Raw genomic sequence first — 15,267 nt, 5'->3', positions numbered from 1 at the left:
ATAACAGTGTTGCAAGCTGCGGCTTAAACCACCATGCCACAATGCTGGCTCCTGTAAGTGAATTATTAGACGTAATTAGTGAAGGGAGCCTCTTCCTCTTCTTGGTTGATAAGGTAATTAATCCTACTTACAGAGAAATTATTCTATGTTTATGAGTTAAATGAGATTACATTATTAAGAACAGATCTTACTGCTTAAGGAAGTTTGAAAAAATGTAATATCAGTGGCCTTTCCTGAGAAAAATAACAAATATGTGAGCAGGGAGGGGGTGCTTTGTGTTTCTACGTGACTTTAAGTCTGAGGGAATTAGACAAGGAAGAATTTCTGACCATCATTCAAAAGGAACATGAAATATTTTGAACTGGTCTCCGCTCCCTAATGCAGGTGTTATTCTGCCACTGGTGAAGTTACTCTTTTGAAAAGCTAAAACAGGATGGGCAAGGTGTGCCGAGTGGTAAACTCCATAAGCTAGATTCAGGCTCAGGGCCCCCTCCCGACTCCTGAGGACATATGCATGTGCAGATTCTGAGATTTAGGTGACCAGAATGTGCAGGGGTGTTGAAAAGACCCGCCTAAATTCTCAAACCGAGTTTCATTTTCCACCTTGGTTTTGCTAGAGAAGGGCTGCACGTGGGTCGATCAGCAGGGAGCATCCTTCGGTCATGGTGTGTGTTATGGTCCTCTGTCTGTTGATCCCTGCAGAAACTCCCCAGGATGAGAATTGCAGAGCTCTAGATGGTTGCATCCCAAGCCCCCAGCTGGAGCTAGCTGGACTAAGCAGCTTTGCGATTTCCAAGTGAGCCTTGTCTTGGGTTTTCTGTTTGCTTAGCAGCACAGGGAATGCCTTGTTCTCTCTTCACTGCTGATGTGGCTGCGCTCCTGTATCAATAACTACTCTGTCTCCTGCACCAAGCCGCCACTCAGGAGGTTATTTAGATTTTTATGCCACAAGGCTTTGAAATAAGTAGATACTGCATTAATGCCAGCCTTGATATATGATGGGCTAGAAGTTCACTTCCATTTCCTGCCTTGAATTTTCCTAAGCCACATTGTTGTTTATAGCTCTCCAGATGTCTGCTTATAACACCCATCTAATTCTATACTGCTGATGTGACATCCCCCAAATGTGACTCTTATGAACTCTTTTATTACTAACTTTCCACATCTGTGTTCTCTCTGAATTAAGATGAAAAGCAATTGAATTCCAAAATCTGCTCTGCCTGGTGTGTTAGGCTGTGCAGCATCACCCAGAAAACATCTGCTAACATTTTGGGTACAGTCAGGTTGGCATAGATGCTGTCTGGGCTGTCTTCTCTCAAATCTTCTTCCAAAATGGAGTCAGTAAATTTAGCACCTCCAAAGCGGAATTTCTCCCGTTTCTGGTTGCACATTTTTTCAGTACGCTAGTGTTCTGAAGACTCTTGAAAATAGCGCAGCTTCATCTCCAATCCCAAGAACCTTAAAAAGATAAGAGCAACTCTCCCATGTCTATGCCATTAGTACAGACGTAGCCACATTACTGTTCCCAGTCAAGAACAGAACAGAAAGTTTTCAAAGAAAAGAAAACCTTGGCTTTTGGGCCTGCTGAGTTACTGGGTTGACTGGATTTTTGTTGGCTGCCAGAAAGCTGCAGATGGCTAAGGGTAAACTCAGCTGGGAGGAATCTTCTTGCAGGAAGTTGACAGGTGCGCTATTTAACATCTGTAGATAATTATTTCACCTGTGCTTCTCTGGCACAGGGTGCATTTTTTTGTTCTTGGACAGAATGTTAGAAATCTGCCAGAGGGAGTATATGCACAAGCCACCAGGTCTGCTGGAGTTTCTGTTCTTGCCCCATTGTCCATCGTGCACATTTAAAGCTTTATTGTAATTTCTTTGAATTCCAAGCTCCTGGCAACTCAGGGTTAAAACAGTTTGAGTTCTGTATGGTGGCAGAAAACTGATCCGCATTCACAGCTCCTGGCTCTGTAGAGCACGCGGCTCGGCAGTCTCTAGCATGCTGATCCTCCTGGTGCTTCTGCACCCTGTGTCCCTGTAAAGCTCCTGTCCTGGCTGTAAGTTCCTCAGATCCGTGGAGCACTGTCTCTTGGAGTAGTCCCTCCTCTTTTCCCCTCTGCTGTCTCAGCTGGAAGATGGTGTTCAGCAAATTCCCCTAGTGCCTTTACACCATACCCCTCAAAACCCTACCTTTCCTCCATGTTTGAATTTCCTAGGCCTCGCAAATTCAGTGGCAGCAAACATGTGCATTGCAGTTGTCTCTTTGTGTTAGAAATGGCCCATGTCTCTGTGCCTTTTCCTCTGTTGGATTTCTGTCTTTCTACTTCATGTAGAGATGGTTTGCTTAGAGTATCTGGTTTTTTTTTTTTTTTTTTTTCCTTCTTCCCTTTTGATTTCAGGCCCAGATGCTTGTTTTGCTAACACACATCCTCCTCTTACGCCTTTCTTCCAGGATTTCCCATGGTGGGAGATAAGAGGCTCCTGTGTTCAGGACTGATGCAGTTATTGCCAGTTTTCACCAGGGAATTTCAGTTAAAGGGCAGTGCATCATCTCACTCAGGCCGAGGACTGTGAGTGGATCATTTGGCTTCCCTCTAGTGTGATCTTTAGAACTTATGTCCCCCTTAGTATTGTGTTCCATCATAGCATGTACCACTCTTGTCTTACCATCACCTAAAACTGCAAACAATGCTAGTCTTATTACTTTTCCCTTCTCCATTTTATCTGAACATACTGTAATCATCTATTATTTTTGCTTCTGCTTTTAAACTTTGACATTTTTTTTAAAGTTTTCTTTAGCTTTAAGAGTAATCCTACAAAATTCTTACTGGAATAGGTTCTTTCTTAGAAAATTGCCTCAGTCTATTCCTGAATTCTTACTACCCTTCCCTCACTCCTTTGATGCTTATAAGGCTTTTGGTGAATAAATAAAGGGGAGGAATCCCTCTTATTTTCTTAAAGGGAAGTTGTACCAGAGGGGGTTCACTTGTCATGTTCCTTTTAAGAAAAGAAATGCCCCTTTTTCTGTAGCTTAATTTTAATTTCTTCCTTTGTTTCTCTTTGACTCTTCCGGTTACCTTATTGTATATGTTTGTCTGTTTCTGTTTTCTTTTGCTTTTCTAAACAAATACAGTTCCTAGAGAGACATTTTTAATTTTTCTTAAGAGTTTGGATTTATTATTGACTTTTTGAAAGTATTATTTGAAAGGCAAAGTTAAAACGAGGGAATGACAGATCTTTCATCCACTGATTTACCCGTCAGATGTCCTCAATGACCAGAGCTGGGACAGCCAAAGCCAGGAGGCAAGAGTTTCATCCGGGTCTCCCATGTGGGTGCTGGGCCATCTGCTGCAGCACTCCCAGGATTATCAGCAGAGAGCTGGATTGGAAATTGAACAACCAGGACTCAAATCAGTGCCCACGTAGGATGCCGGCATTGCCGACAGCAGCTGAATATGCTGCCCCACAATGCCAGCTCCTTATTGACTGTGATCGAGGCCTTTCTAGAAACACGACCCAGGATTATTAGTCCCTGTATGATAAGGGCTCCATGTCTGTGTATCTTTTCAGTGATTTATATCCACCACCCAAATAGAGGTAAACTGTGGGATTTACAGCCAGGGCCACCTTGAAATCTCAGAGTGACTGAAAAACATATTGCACAAGCCACATAAGTCCAAAGATTAATCATTCCTTAGTCCCCTCATTGGATGAAACAGATTTTGGGCAGTTAAACACATGCATCCTACTACTGGAAGCACATGTTGTTAAAAGGCAAAACCTCAGGGCTGTAGTAGGCTAAGCTTCCCGTATGGGTGCCAGTTCATGTCCAGCCATTTCATTTCTGGCATAGCTCCCTGCTAATGCACCTGGGAAAGTAGCACAGGATAGCCCAGTTCCGGATCACCCTGCAGCCACATGGGAATGCTGGAAGAGGCTCCTAGCTTTGGATTGACCCAGTTCTGGCCATTGTGGCCATTTGGGAAGTGAATCAGCAGATGGTAGAGGTGTGTGTGTGTGTGTGTGTCTGTCTGTCTGTCTGTGTTCCTCTGAATCAGCAGATGGAAGTGGTGTGTGTGTGTGTGTCTTCCTATTCTTGAGATAACAAATAAACCGTTCTTAGAAAAAAAAAAAAAAGGTAAAAGCTCCTTGCAGAGCAGATTCCTGAAATGCCTGCCTGTTTTGAGATGAGCCTTTCCTGGGCTTGCAAGTACCACAGCTGCCTTTGTCTGTCTTCCTGTGTAATGGCTAGCAGTGGCTGCACGTATAGATTTGAGGGTTTTTTCTTCACTACTAATTCTGAAGAGTTGAGAAGTAAACACTCAAGCAGATGAGTTAGTGGTGAAGACAAACTAGACAAAGCTTTTGCTTTGACCTGCGTGTAAAGCTTGGCTTCCTGTCTCTCTCCATTAAACTGAGTTTAGCAGCACTCCCTCTCCGCCTTTCTTCTCCACCTTTTTGTAGGTTGGGGCTGAGCAGATGAGGGGCAGGAACTGTTCTACCCTGCCAGGGGGCAATGGTGGGATGGGGCGAGCGAGGTTCTGCCTGGGCCTGACTTAGGGAAGAAGGCTCTGTATGGCTGGTGACCCCTGCTGCGCTGTTGTCAGAGGGACACAGTACGGAAACTTCCTCCCCAGAGGGAGAGGAATCTAATGCTTTCCCTAAATGATGAGCTTATTCCAATAACATTTTTTTCAATTATACCATCTTGCCACATTTTTGAAGTTAGTTTGATATCTATCTCTCTCTCTCTCTCTCTCTCTCTCTCTTGATCTCTCGCACTCTCTTTGGAGTGCTTTTGGGTTTAGAGAACAGAATTTCCATTTATCTCCTCACCCCTTGTCTGTTTACCATCTTGCAGTAGTATGGTCCATTTGTTACACTTGATGAGAGTGCTGTTACGTTGTTACTGCCTGAAGGCCATCATTTATCTTACAGTTCTTCCATTGCCACTTGCGTTCTGTGAGTTTTGACAAATGTGTGAAATGTAGCCTTAGTTTCAAGGTCATACAGAATGTCCTCACAGCCCTAATAGGGTTTACCCTGTCACCTCATTTTTGTCTTAATGCTTATTATTTAATGTATTAATATAAATGTCTTAATGCTTAATTATTTTACTACTATGACTTGAGATGTTTTTTCCTCATGTTTCTTTCTGAATTATTATTCACACTCAACCAAGCTATTTGATTTGTTCATGCTTGTGTCTGGCCACCGTACTGATTTTTCTTGTTAGTTTTACAAGTGTTAAATTGATTTCTCTTGTATTTTCTTACTGGTTTGACCACAATTTCTGAAACAGTGTTGAAGAACAGTAGTGTGAGGACATGTATGCCTCATTTCAGACTTGCAGCGCGCCTCCCCTGTGTCTCCATCACCTGCGTTTGCGGTTGACTTCTGACAAATGACCTTCAGTATATGCAGACATATCCTCTGGATTTATTGGAGTTTTGGGAATTTCTGTGAAAGTTTTCTTTTTTAGCCTATCAGTAAGATGAGTTAACACTAGTAAAATCGTTGTTCTTAAATCCTCCTTGCATCCCTAGAGTACTATTTAATTAATACCCTTCTGGATTCAAATAGAAAATATTTGACAAATGTTTTGTTAACATCATTTAAAATGACACAAGAAGTGACCAAAATAGCAGTCAGCATTTAAACTAGTGGTTAAAAAGAGAGGGGAAAAAAAATAGAAGCATAGTAATATAATAGAAGATAGTATATATCAAATAAAACATGTTTTCCTAATAAATATTGTTAGGGTCCAAAATCATCCCACCGTAGGAGAGCAGAGGACCAGATGTGGATGCAGTCAGCAAGCAGAGTTTATTGAGCTGGCTAGCCAGGGTCAAGCTCCTCACACGGACACACAGGACTGGTGGATGAAGCAAGACCCCGAGCCAGGGACAAGCCAGATTCTTATGGGCCAGTTTGGCCGTTACAGCAAAGCCCACGCCCACAAAAAACACTCCAATCATTTTAAAGCAAATGCAAAATACTCCTAACATGTCTGTGAAATACAGGGCATGGGGCTAGTCACTCTTACTCTTATCAGGGCCACTGACCCTTACAGCCTGAGCCTGGGTGTGGGGGACAAGTTATTTGTAAAAACTTATCCTTTTCACTTTAAATTCAATCTGCTTCTGGCTTATTCAAACTTTGATTACCTCTAACAATATGAAGGATTTTACTAACCCCTACTAAAAACAGTCTTAGGTATGGAGCGCCTCAGAATAAATCATGCAAAATAGTGCCGTTTATAAGAGACTAAAGTTAGCTGTCAGTTGTTGTTACTTTTTTAGCTTTCTCCCTCTTCATCTCAGGACACACTAGCTCTTAAGTTGTCTCATTTGACCCGAGTCTCTGTTTTCCCTTTCCCGTCTCTGGATGTACCTCTTCCTCAGCTGGCTGGTAGCAGACGAGATCTCTATCAGCTTGTTGCAGTATGATCAAATAAATGTGTTTGCATATAAAGAACTCTTCCCATCATTCCCAACAGTAATATCCAGCTGCTCCAAAAACTCAGTTGTCACGCAAAGATCTTTCTTTCTCTAACTTCTTTCAGTGCCTGGAAATCCACTCTGCATGTAAACTCCCTGTTCCTAGAACCATTTTTTTTTTTTTTTTTTGGCCACATTTCAGTTTAGCCGTACATTTTCTGGAAGGTCCCATTTGTAGCCAAAAATTGTTCCCCTGTGAGAACTTGGCAATCAAATGTAACCTGGTTTGCTTGCTACTCTGTTTTTTCTCAATCTTTGCTGTTTCTCTCATTCCCTTCCTCCCTTACCTAAATGACATGTTTTTTTTTTAAAAAAAAGATTTATTTATTTATTGGAAAGTCAGATATACAGAGAGGAGGACAGACAGAAAGATCGTCCATCCGATGATCCACTCCCCAAGTGAGCGCAACGGCCGATGCTATGCTGATCCAAAGCCAGGATCCAGGAACTTCTTCTAGGTCTCCCACACGGGTGCAGGGTCCCAAGGCTTTGGGCCGTCTTTGACTGCTTTCCCAGGCCACAAGCAGGGAGCTGGATGGGGAGAGGAGCTGCCGGGATTAGAACCGGCGCCCATATGGGATCCTGGCACGTTCAAGGCAAGGACTTTAGCCGCTAGGCCACGCCGCCAGGCCCCCTAAATGACACTTTAAAAAGTTTTATTTGGTAAAGAGATCATTTTTTTCCTTTGAACTTCATCTATTAGGGATTGCAGTAAAACTTAGGCTATTTCTTTAATATTCCATTCACCCCCAAATGCATGTGGGCCTTCCATTCTGGCCTTGGTCAGAAATCACACTGTGAAGCTGGCTGCCCTTCAGCTCCTGTCAGAAGTGCATTTAGGAAGCGTTGTGCTTGAGGGATCTTTGCTGAAGGGAGTACATTCAGTTCATCTGCTCTGTTTATTCTGCATTGCTTCTGTGTCAAGTTAGATCCCAGGCTACTTTCTTGGGCAATGGGGTATGTGCACTGGATTTTGTCAAGGATGGGTGACTAGGGGACCTTAATGTAAAATGGATTGCTGAGTTTGAAAACACTGCCAAGGACATTGGCATAATGTCATTTAATTTCCCCAGGAAAGCACACTGTGGCAAATATCTTTATGTCAGGAAAAAAAAAAAAAGAAGAAGAAAGAAAAGAAGAAATGATTTCCAAAAGATTTGTAGATCTCTTCATTTCTGATTATCAGAAACTTTATCTTTTGACTTTGGGAGATTCAGTGCCAAACTTTGGTATTGTGTGGAAGCATCTGTCAAAGTCCCTCCTAATTACTCGGGGTCTCTAAAAATGTTGACAGGAAGTGGCGATTATGAAACAACAGTGCATTAATTTTTTTCAAAATAACTCTTTTAATTGCCCTTTTCCACAGACATTTCAAAATACCTTCCTGTGTTGTATTAACTGTGCTAAATTTTTTTTTAAAGGAGCAGGGGATGGGTTTAAATGGAAAATGGAAAGAAAGCTTATTTGACGCATTGGTCTGGTTAAGCTGGTCCTAGTAAGCCTCTTATAACTGTTTCTCTTCCGATAGAAAACTCTGTGTGATGTGATCCTCATGGTCCAGGAGAGGAAGATTCCTGCACATCGCGTCGTCCTGGCCGCAGCCAGCCACTTCTTTAACTTAATGTTCACAAGTGAGTGTCTCAAGGCAAAACGGGCCTTTATTTTTTTTCTGTCAGAATGAGGTGCAGTTAGATTTAAAGCCCTTCAGGACTGAAGGCCAGTAGGACAGCAAAGAGCTTGAAAAGTGGTCCCATGGTGATTGACCGAAGGAAAAGAGCTCAGGGAGGAGACCCAGCTTGTGCTGAACACCACAGTGTTCTTGCTTGTTCCTCTTCCTCCTCCCTCCCACTCCTCCTTTTCCCCCTCTCCTTCCTCCCTTTCCTTTTTCTTTTTTCTTTTCTTTGAGATTGATTTATTTGAAAGGCAGAGTTACAGAGCAAGGAGAGGCAGAGAGAAATCTTCTGTCTACTGGTTCACTGCCCAAATGACTGCAACAGCCAGTACTGGGCAAGCCAGGAGCCTCATCTAGGTCTCCCACTTGGGGCCCAGGTACTTGCTTGGGGTGTCTCCTGCTGCTTTGCTAGACTCATAACAGGAAGCTGGATGGGAAGTGGAACAGCCAGGACTTGAACCTGCACCTGGATGGGGTGTTGATGCAGCAGGCAGAACCCTAACTTGCTGCATCAATATCCTCCAAAGTTTTCATCTTGAACTCAGATAGAAATACAAGAAGCAGGGGGCCCAGTGTGGTAGGCTAATGGCTAAAGTCCTCGCCTTGCATGGGCCAGGATCCCATATGGGCCCCGGTTCGTGTCCCAGCTGTTCCATTTCCCATCCAGTTCCCTGCTTGTGGCCTGGGACAACAGTAGAGGATGGCCCAAAGCCTTGGGACCCTGCACTCGCATGGGAGACCTGGAGGAAGCTCCTGGCTTCGGATTGGCTCAGCTCTGGCCACTGTGCCCACCTGGGCAGTGAACCAGCAGATAGAGGATCTTTCATATCTATCTCTCCTTCTCCGTATAAATCTGACTTTCCAATAAAAATAAATTAAACCTTAAAAAAAATACAGGAAGCAGATAAAAAATACATTTTGCCTAGCAAGTCAAATTTTAGAAAAATTAGATACAGAATATTGGATTCAAAGTCCATGTTTGAAATCCAGGGTTTTGTAGTTGATGCTGCTTTGTGAGCTTAACATGGTCGTGTGATGTTCCTGCCTCAAGTGTTCTCTCTGGTAATCCAGCCTCCTGCAAGGGCTTTTAGGAAGAACTATATGGGGTTTACAAGTTAAACATGAGATGTATATAAATGGGAATGTCCTTAAGTTCCTGTTACACTGGAGGCATTTGCTTGTGGCAGTATGAAAAGAGTGCTGGTAAAATATTTTAGGAATTGGGCAAAACTGAGTGCAATTTTGCGTCTTTGCTTACTTGGACTTTTCTAAAGAACTGCACTAATTCATTAATTTCTTGAATTTAATGTGCACCTCTAGTTTAGAGAGTTAGTTTGCATTGATTACAGAAATGGCGGGCTGGTTGGCATACTGTCATATCGCGAGAGCTGGGGCACTGTCACAGCCTGTCGTCCTCGGTTGAGGTATTGTCAGCGATAGCACTGACACTGTTCGTGTCCCTTGTCTTCGTTTTAGCAAACATGCTTGAGTCTAAGTCCTTTGAAGTGGAGCTCAAAGACGCTGAACCAGACATTATTGAACAACTCGTGGAGTTTGCTTATACTGCTAGGTGAGTGAAGAAGGGTCCTCCATGTTTCTGAGGAGCATGCTGGGATCTACCACAGCGAAGCCTTGCAAATTGGCGCAGTCCAAATTCCTCAAAATGGAAAGCTGAAAGGATAGAGGAGTTGAGAATCATCTGCCAGACAAATTCAAGTACTACAACACTTTTTTTTGCTTAACTTCAGTAGTAGGATACGTTCTACATACCATTATTTAGATGATAAGAAATTGTGGGCAGTAACACCTGCTTTGTTTGCAGAATTTCTGTGAATAGCAACAATGTTCAGTCCTTGCTGGATGCGGCAAACCAGTACCAGATTGAACCTGTGAAGAAAATGTGTGTTGATTTTTTGAAGGAGCAAGTTGATGCTTCAAATTGTCTTGGTAAGAAAAATCCACAATTTGTATTTTAATAAAAGAAAAAAAATTATTAATAATATCTGTTCATTTTAAAGATACTACCTAGTAGAATGTTTCCTAGTCATAGAATTTAAGAGAAAATTGGGGAAATACATATTTATCTGACAACCACAAGCTCATGAAATATTATAGCAACATTTTCCAATGCACAAAATGTCTTTTATAATGAGCTTTTCATGTATCTAGGATGAGGAGTGAGAATTACATCTAAGATAAATGTGAATAAGTTTACTTAAGCGTATATGATATGCTAAATCTCTGTTTGCCTGAGGTCACCCAGCTAGTAAGTGAAGAATCTGAGACTTCAATGCAATTATTCTTTTTTTTTTTAAAAAGATTTATTTATTTTTATTGGAAAGTCAGATTTACACAGAGAAGGAGAGACACAATGATCTTTGTGTGCTGGTTCACTCTCCCAGGTGACCACAGCAGCCATAGCAGAGCCGATCTGAAGCTAGGAGCCTCCTCTGGGTCTTCCATGTGGGTGCATGGTCCCAAGGCTTTGAGGTGTGCTCTGCTGCTTTCCCAGGCCACAAGCATGGAGCTGGAAGGGAAGTAGAGCAGCTGGAATATGAAGCAGCACCCATATAAGCATGCAAGGTGAGGACTTTAGCTACTAGGCTACTGTGCCTGGCCCAAATTCAAGTATTGCAATCCTTAACTGCTGTACCAGGTTGCCTTGCCACACTGATAAATTTGCTAACTTTATATACTAGAAAATGTGAACAGCATAGATCATAAAATGTTAATTGAGCAACTCTGCCACATTATTTTAAGGCTGTAAAGTATTTGGAGGAGGGCATTGTGGTACAGCAGGTTAAACTGTCACTTGATACTTCCTATTTCAGCATGCTGAGTCGAGTCCCAGATGTTCTGTGCCCAACTGTAGGGTACTGGATCAGAAGCAGAGAAGTTAGGGACGCAACCTTGCACCCATATGGGTTGCTGACATTGTAGAAAGAGGCCTTTAACTCACTGTGCCCAATGCTGGACCCATAAATAAATCTGTTTTAAGATAAATATTTTGTGGGGCCCAGTGCAGTAGCCTAGTGAACCAGCAGACAGAAGATCTTTCTGTCTCTCCTTATCTTTGTAAATCTGACTTTCCAATAAAAATAAATAATCTTTAAAATCTTTTTTTTTAAAAAAAGATATTTTGTATTTGACAGAGAAGCAGAGAAAATCAGAAATTTTCAAAATCTGGAGTGCTTTATCACTCCAGATTGAGAATCCTGAGTGATACATGAATGCACAGTCAAATCTTTGTGTAAAAAAAAAAAAAGGCAGAGTGACAGAGAGAAATAAGAAGCAGAGTGGTTCAGTCAGCTGGTTCACTCCCCAGATGCCTTCAATAGCCAGGGATGGGCCAGACCAAAGCCAGGAGCTTGGAGCTTCATCTAGGTCTCCCTTGTGCTCCCAGGGCCCTGAGTACTTGAGCTATCACCTGCCCCCAGTGTATCAACAGAGAGCTGGCGTGGATGCAGAGAGGCAAGAGTTCCATTCTAGGCACCCCAGTATGCGATGCACATTTCCCAGGCTACAGCTAAACTTGCTGTGCTACAACGCCCAGCCCCAGGTCTTAGCACTTTCACCTACCCTTGGCATGAGTCCCCCGAGAGAAGGTAAACAAGGTGTGATTATTAGGAAAGCAGGGAGGAAAGAGAAGTGGAATTGCCCAGGGTAGAGGCCTTGTATCCCTGTGTATGCTAAGATTTCACCTGGCAGACGGGGAAAGGAACAGTGCAGATAGCAAGAAAGGAGATGCTGAGCAGAAAGGCGCCCAGAGGTGGTTGGGACCTTTCCTAAGACCCACTGTCTCTTCTAGGCCACCCTTTTTCTGGATCTTTGAATATTCCTTCCAGCCCATCCCCCTCCCCCCCCCCATGTACTGACAGACAGATCTTGGAAGGCGAAGGGAAAGAAAGCAGAATAGATCTCAAGGGAGGATCAAGTCCAGGTGAAGGGGCTAAAAATAAGGCTTGGCCTACTACCCAGAAAAGGAAGAGGGAGACTGGTATGCCAGTGAACACACTGATGGAAGTTTTAAGCCATAACTCAAGAGAAGGAGATCTCTATATTAGGAAGTGAACAACCAGCCTTTAGCCCCATTGATGTAATAGAGACACTCTAGCATTAATCCTTCTTAACTCTCTAGGCCATAGTTTGAGACTCCATTTATCCATACAATTCATATTAATAAAACTTCAGTTTATTTCCCTGTAATATAAGTATTAACTCATACAATGTGTTTTTAAAAGGGAATGGTACAAAGTTCACAATTGGTAATGTGAAGGAAAAAAGAATTGTATTCCAAGGCATGTTACTCATTTAGGGTGTTGCAAGGAAATAATGTATCATCACCTGTGTCCCTTCTGAGAAAAACCTCAGAAGGAAGTGTTGCAGCCAGGAAGAGGTGAAGAGCTCAAGCTATACCTGCACTGGCTAGATTTCTTAGCTATAATCAAACTAAGATGGCTTCTGTTAATTTCAACAAAATGAGATTTTTTTTTTTTTTTTTTTATTGATTTGAGAAGCAGAGAGAAAGATAATCAGAGCCTTTCCTTCTTCCGGTTCCTCCCCAAATGTCCACAACAGTTAAGGCTGGGCTGGCCCACGGCAAGGAGCTGGGAATGCAGTCCTAGTCGGCCTCGTGCATGTCGGGGACCAGCTTGAGCTAGGACCTACCAGCTCCCAGTGCCGCATGAACAGAAAGCTGCAGACAGGTGCCAAAGCTAGGAGTCAAATTCAGGTGCCTTAGAAATAAGGTTGAAGATGGATGAGCCCAGGTTTATTAAAAAAAAAAAATCAGACCTAAAAAAAAAGTTTCAGGGTTTAAATCACACCAATTTCTTTAGATAAGTTATCACGGAATGCTTTGCCCAGTGAACAGAGAACACAGTTATTTGCAGACACCTGTGCAGCATTCGCAAACGCTGCTTGTCAGTTGGGAGCTTCTGCAAGAGACACAGGCTCACCCCCCAATCCCTCACCATGCAGCAACTCCAGATCAACCTCTGAGGGAGGGACACGCCTCCTGCTGCAGCACTGTGGACACTTGGAAATCCAACCAAAGAATTGTTTGGGAAGACACTTTTAAAGAGATAGTAAAAGGAACCCACAGTTCAGATTCCCACATCCCATGCTGGAGTGCTTAGGTTTGGTGTCCAGCTCTTGACTTTGACTTGCTGCTAGTGTGGACCCCAGGGTGGCAGCAAGTGCAGGCTCAGACAGTGGACTTCTGCCAGCCACATGGGACTTGTAGGTTGCATTGCCAACTCCCAAGCTTTGGCTTAGCACCATCTTGACTGTTACAGGAATTTAGGGGCTGAACTGGTGGATGAGCAGACTCTCTCTAATAAATAAATTGTTTTTAAAGTAACTAATAGGTTATAACAAAAGTACATGTCAAATTGAGGAGTTTTTAGGAAATCATGGAAAATGCTTGTTTTTGAAAAAAATAAGTTCAGGTATCATTTCTCTTGCAGAAAATTAAGCCTATAATTTCATTTTTCTCCAGATTTGTTTGAAGTGCCCTTGGAAGCATGCACTAAGTCAAAACCTTTGAAATGTAGCCAAAGTATTTCTTAGGAGAAAATTGGTAGTCTTTAAAATGCTTTCAAGTTAACTGAATTCATTTTACCTTTTCTTGGCTTAAGTATTCTACTCGGAGAAGCAAGGGAAAGGTTTCAATACCTAATCAGAGTAGAAGAAAATCTTTTCTTGACAAATTAATTAATGAAGTAGGAAGAGAGCTAATAACTTGGCCAATAAAACAAAACTAACTATTTCAAAGTGTAGTATAACGTAGCAAAAAAACTGACCAAAAAGTCGAAAAAGCATCAAGAATTAAAATTGTCATGATAAAAACAAAGTTGTCTTAAAAGCGGAAACATCTGAAACCAAGAACCTCGAGCAACTAAAAAGGGGGAGATCTGTTTCCTGTTAATCCTCTGTCGGATGGCTTGACGGGCTAAGACTGTTAGGCTTTCAGTGCCCAGGGTCGTGCCTCTGTGCCTTACGTTGTTGTAAGTCAACAGAGTGGTGTCAACATAACGTAGACACTGGACGAGGGGCCTGTATGTTCATGGACTGTGCAAAGCTTTAGTTTTACGTAGAAACGTTGAGATCCTTTTTGAAAGCTAAGGGTAGCCAGGGGTTAAAGGACACTGTATTGTCAGTGAAAGCATTTGCTGCCCTGTTGCAGGGGTGACAGTGTAGGAGCTTGGCTTAAGGTGTACAGGGAGGCTGTGCTCCCTAAAAGTGTTCTCCGAAATAAAGTTCATGGGCCCAACACGGGAGCCTAGTGGCTAAAGTCCTCGCCTTGCACACACCAAGATCTGCTGTGGGCACCAGTTCTTGTCCCACTTTCCATCCAACTCCCTGCTTGTGGCCTGGGAGGGCATTAGAGGATGGCTCAAGGCCTTGGGACCCTGCACCCACGTGGGAAACCTGGAAGAAACTCTTAGCTACTGGATTCAAAAGGTTCAGCTTGGGCCATTAAAGCCACTTGGTGAGTGAGTCATCAGATGAAAGATTTTCCTCTCTGTCTCCCTTCTGTGTATATTTGACTTTCCAATAAAAAAATCTTTTTAAAAAAGAAAATTAATTAGTTAAGCAATAATAGCAGTAATACTTTGTGACCATGTGGGATTTAATTCAGAAATGCCACAATGTTTCAGTGATTTCAGTGTCAAAAAATCCAGAAAGCATAATTTGCTGTCAGGCTGTAGGAGAAAAATATAATTAAAACCATGGCAACAGATAGCACTGTTTGTGATCTGTGGCTGATATATATATTTTAAAATTTATTGGAAAGACAAATTTACAGAGAAAAGGAAATAGATCTTATATTTGCTGGTTCACTCCACAGTGGCCTCAACAGCCAATCTGAAGCCAGGAGTCAGGAGTTTTTTCTGGATCTTCCACATGGGTGTAGGAACCCAAGATTTTGGGCCATCCTTGACTGCTCCCCCAGGCCACAAGCAGGAAGCTGGTTGTGGAGTGGGGTCTCCAGGGCATGAACCTGCGTCTTTATGGGAGCCTGGCACGTTCAAGGTGAGGATTTAGACACTGAGTCATCATGCTGAGCCCTATGGCTTATATTTTTTAAAAGTT

At 42.7% G+C, this 15,267-nt stretch overlaps 1 protein-coding gene across 2 annotated transcripts in view; it reads left to right on the top strand.

The window, feature by feature from the left end:
* KLHL7 (kelch like family member 7) overlaps nt 1–15,267 on the top strand; it is a 62,877-nt gene that overhangs the window by 10,698 nt on the left and 36,912 nt on the right. For both annotated transcript variants that reach the window (XM_040964532.1, XM_040964533.1), the window contains exons 2-4: nt 8,026–8,128; nt 9,646–9,739; nt 9,992–10,116. In XM_040964532.1, the coding sequence (XP_040820466.1) occupies nt 8,026–8,128; nt 9,646–9,739; nt 9,992–10,116 (322 nt within the window). The remainder of the gene's footprint in view (nt 1–8,025; nt 8,129–9,645; nt 9,740–9,991; nt 10,117–15,267) is intronic.

This window comes from Ochotona curzoniae, unplaced genomic scaffold (assembly GCF_017591425.1).
Source record: "Ochotona curzoniae isolate NIBS_2020 unplaced genomic scaffold, NIBS_Ocur_1.0 scaffold_3835, whole genome shotgun sequence".
NCBI classification, from domain to species: domain Eukaryota; kingdom Metazoa; phylum Chordata; class Mammalia; order Lagomorpha; family Ochotonidae; genus Ochotona; species Ochotona curzoniae.
Note: the sequence above shows the minus strand (reverse complement) of the source record. Positions and strands in the feature narration are given on the sequence as shown.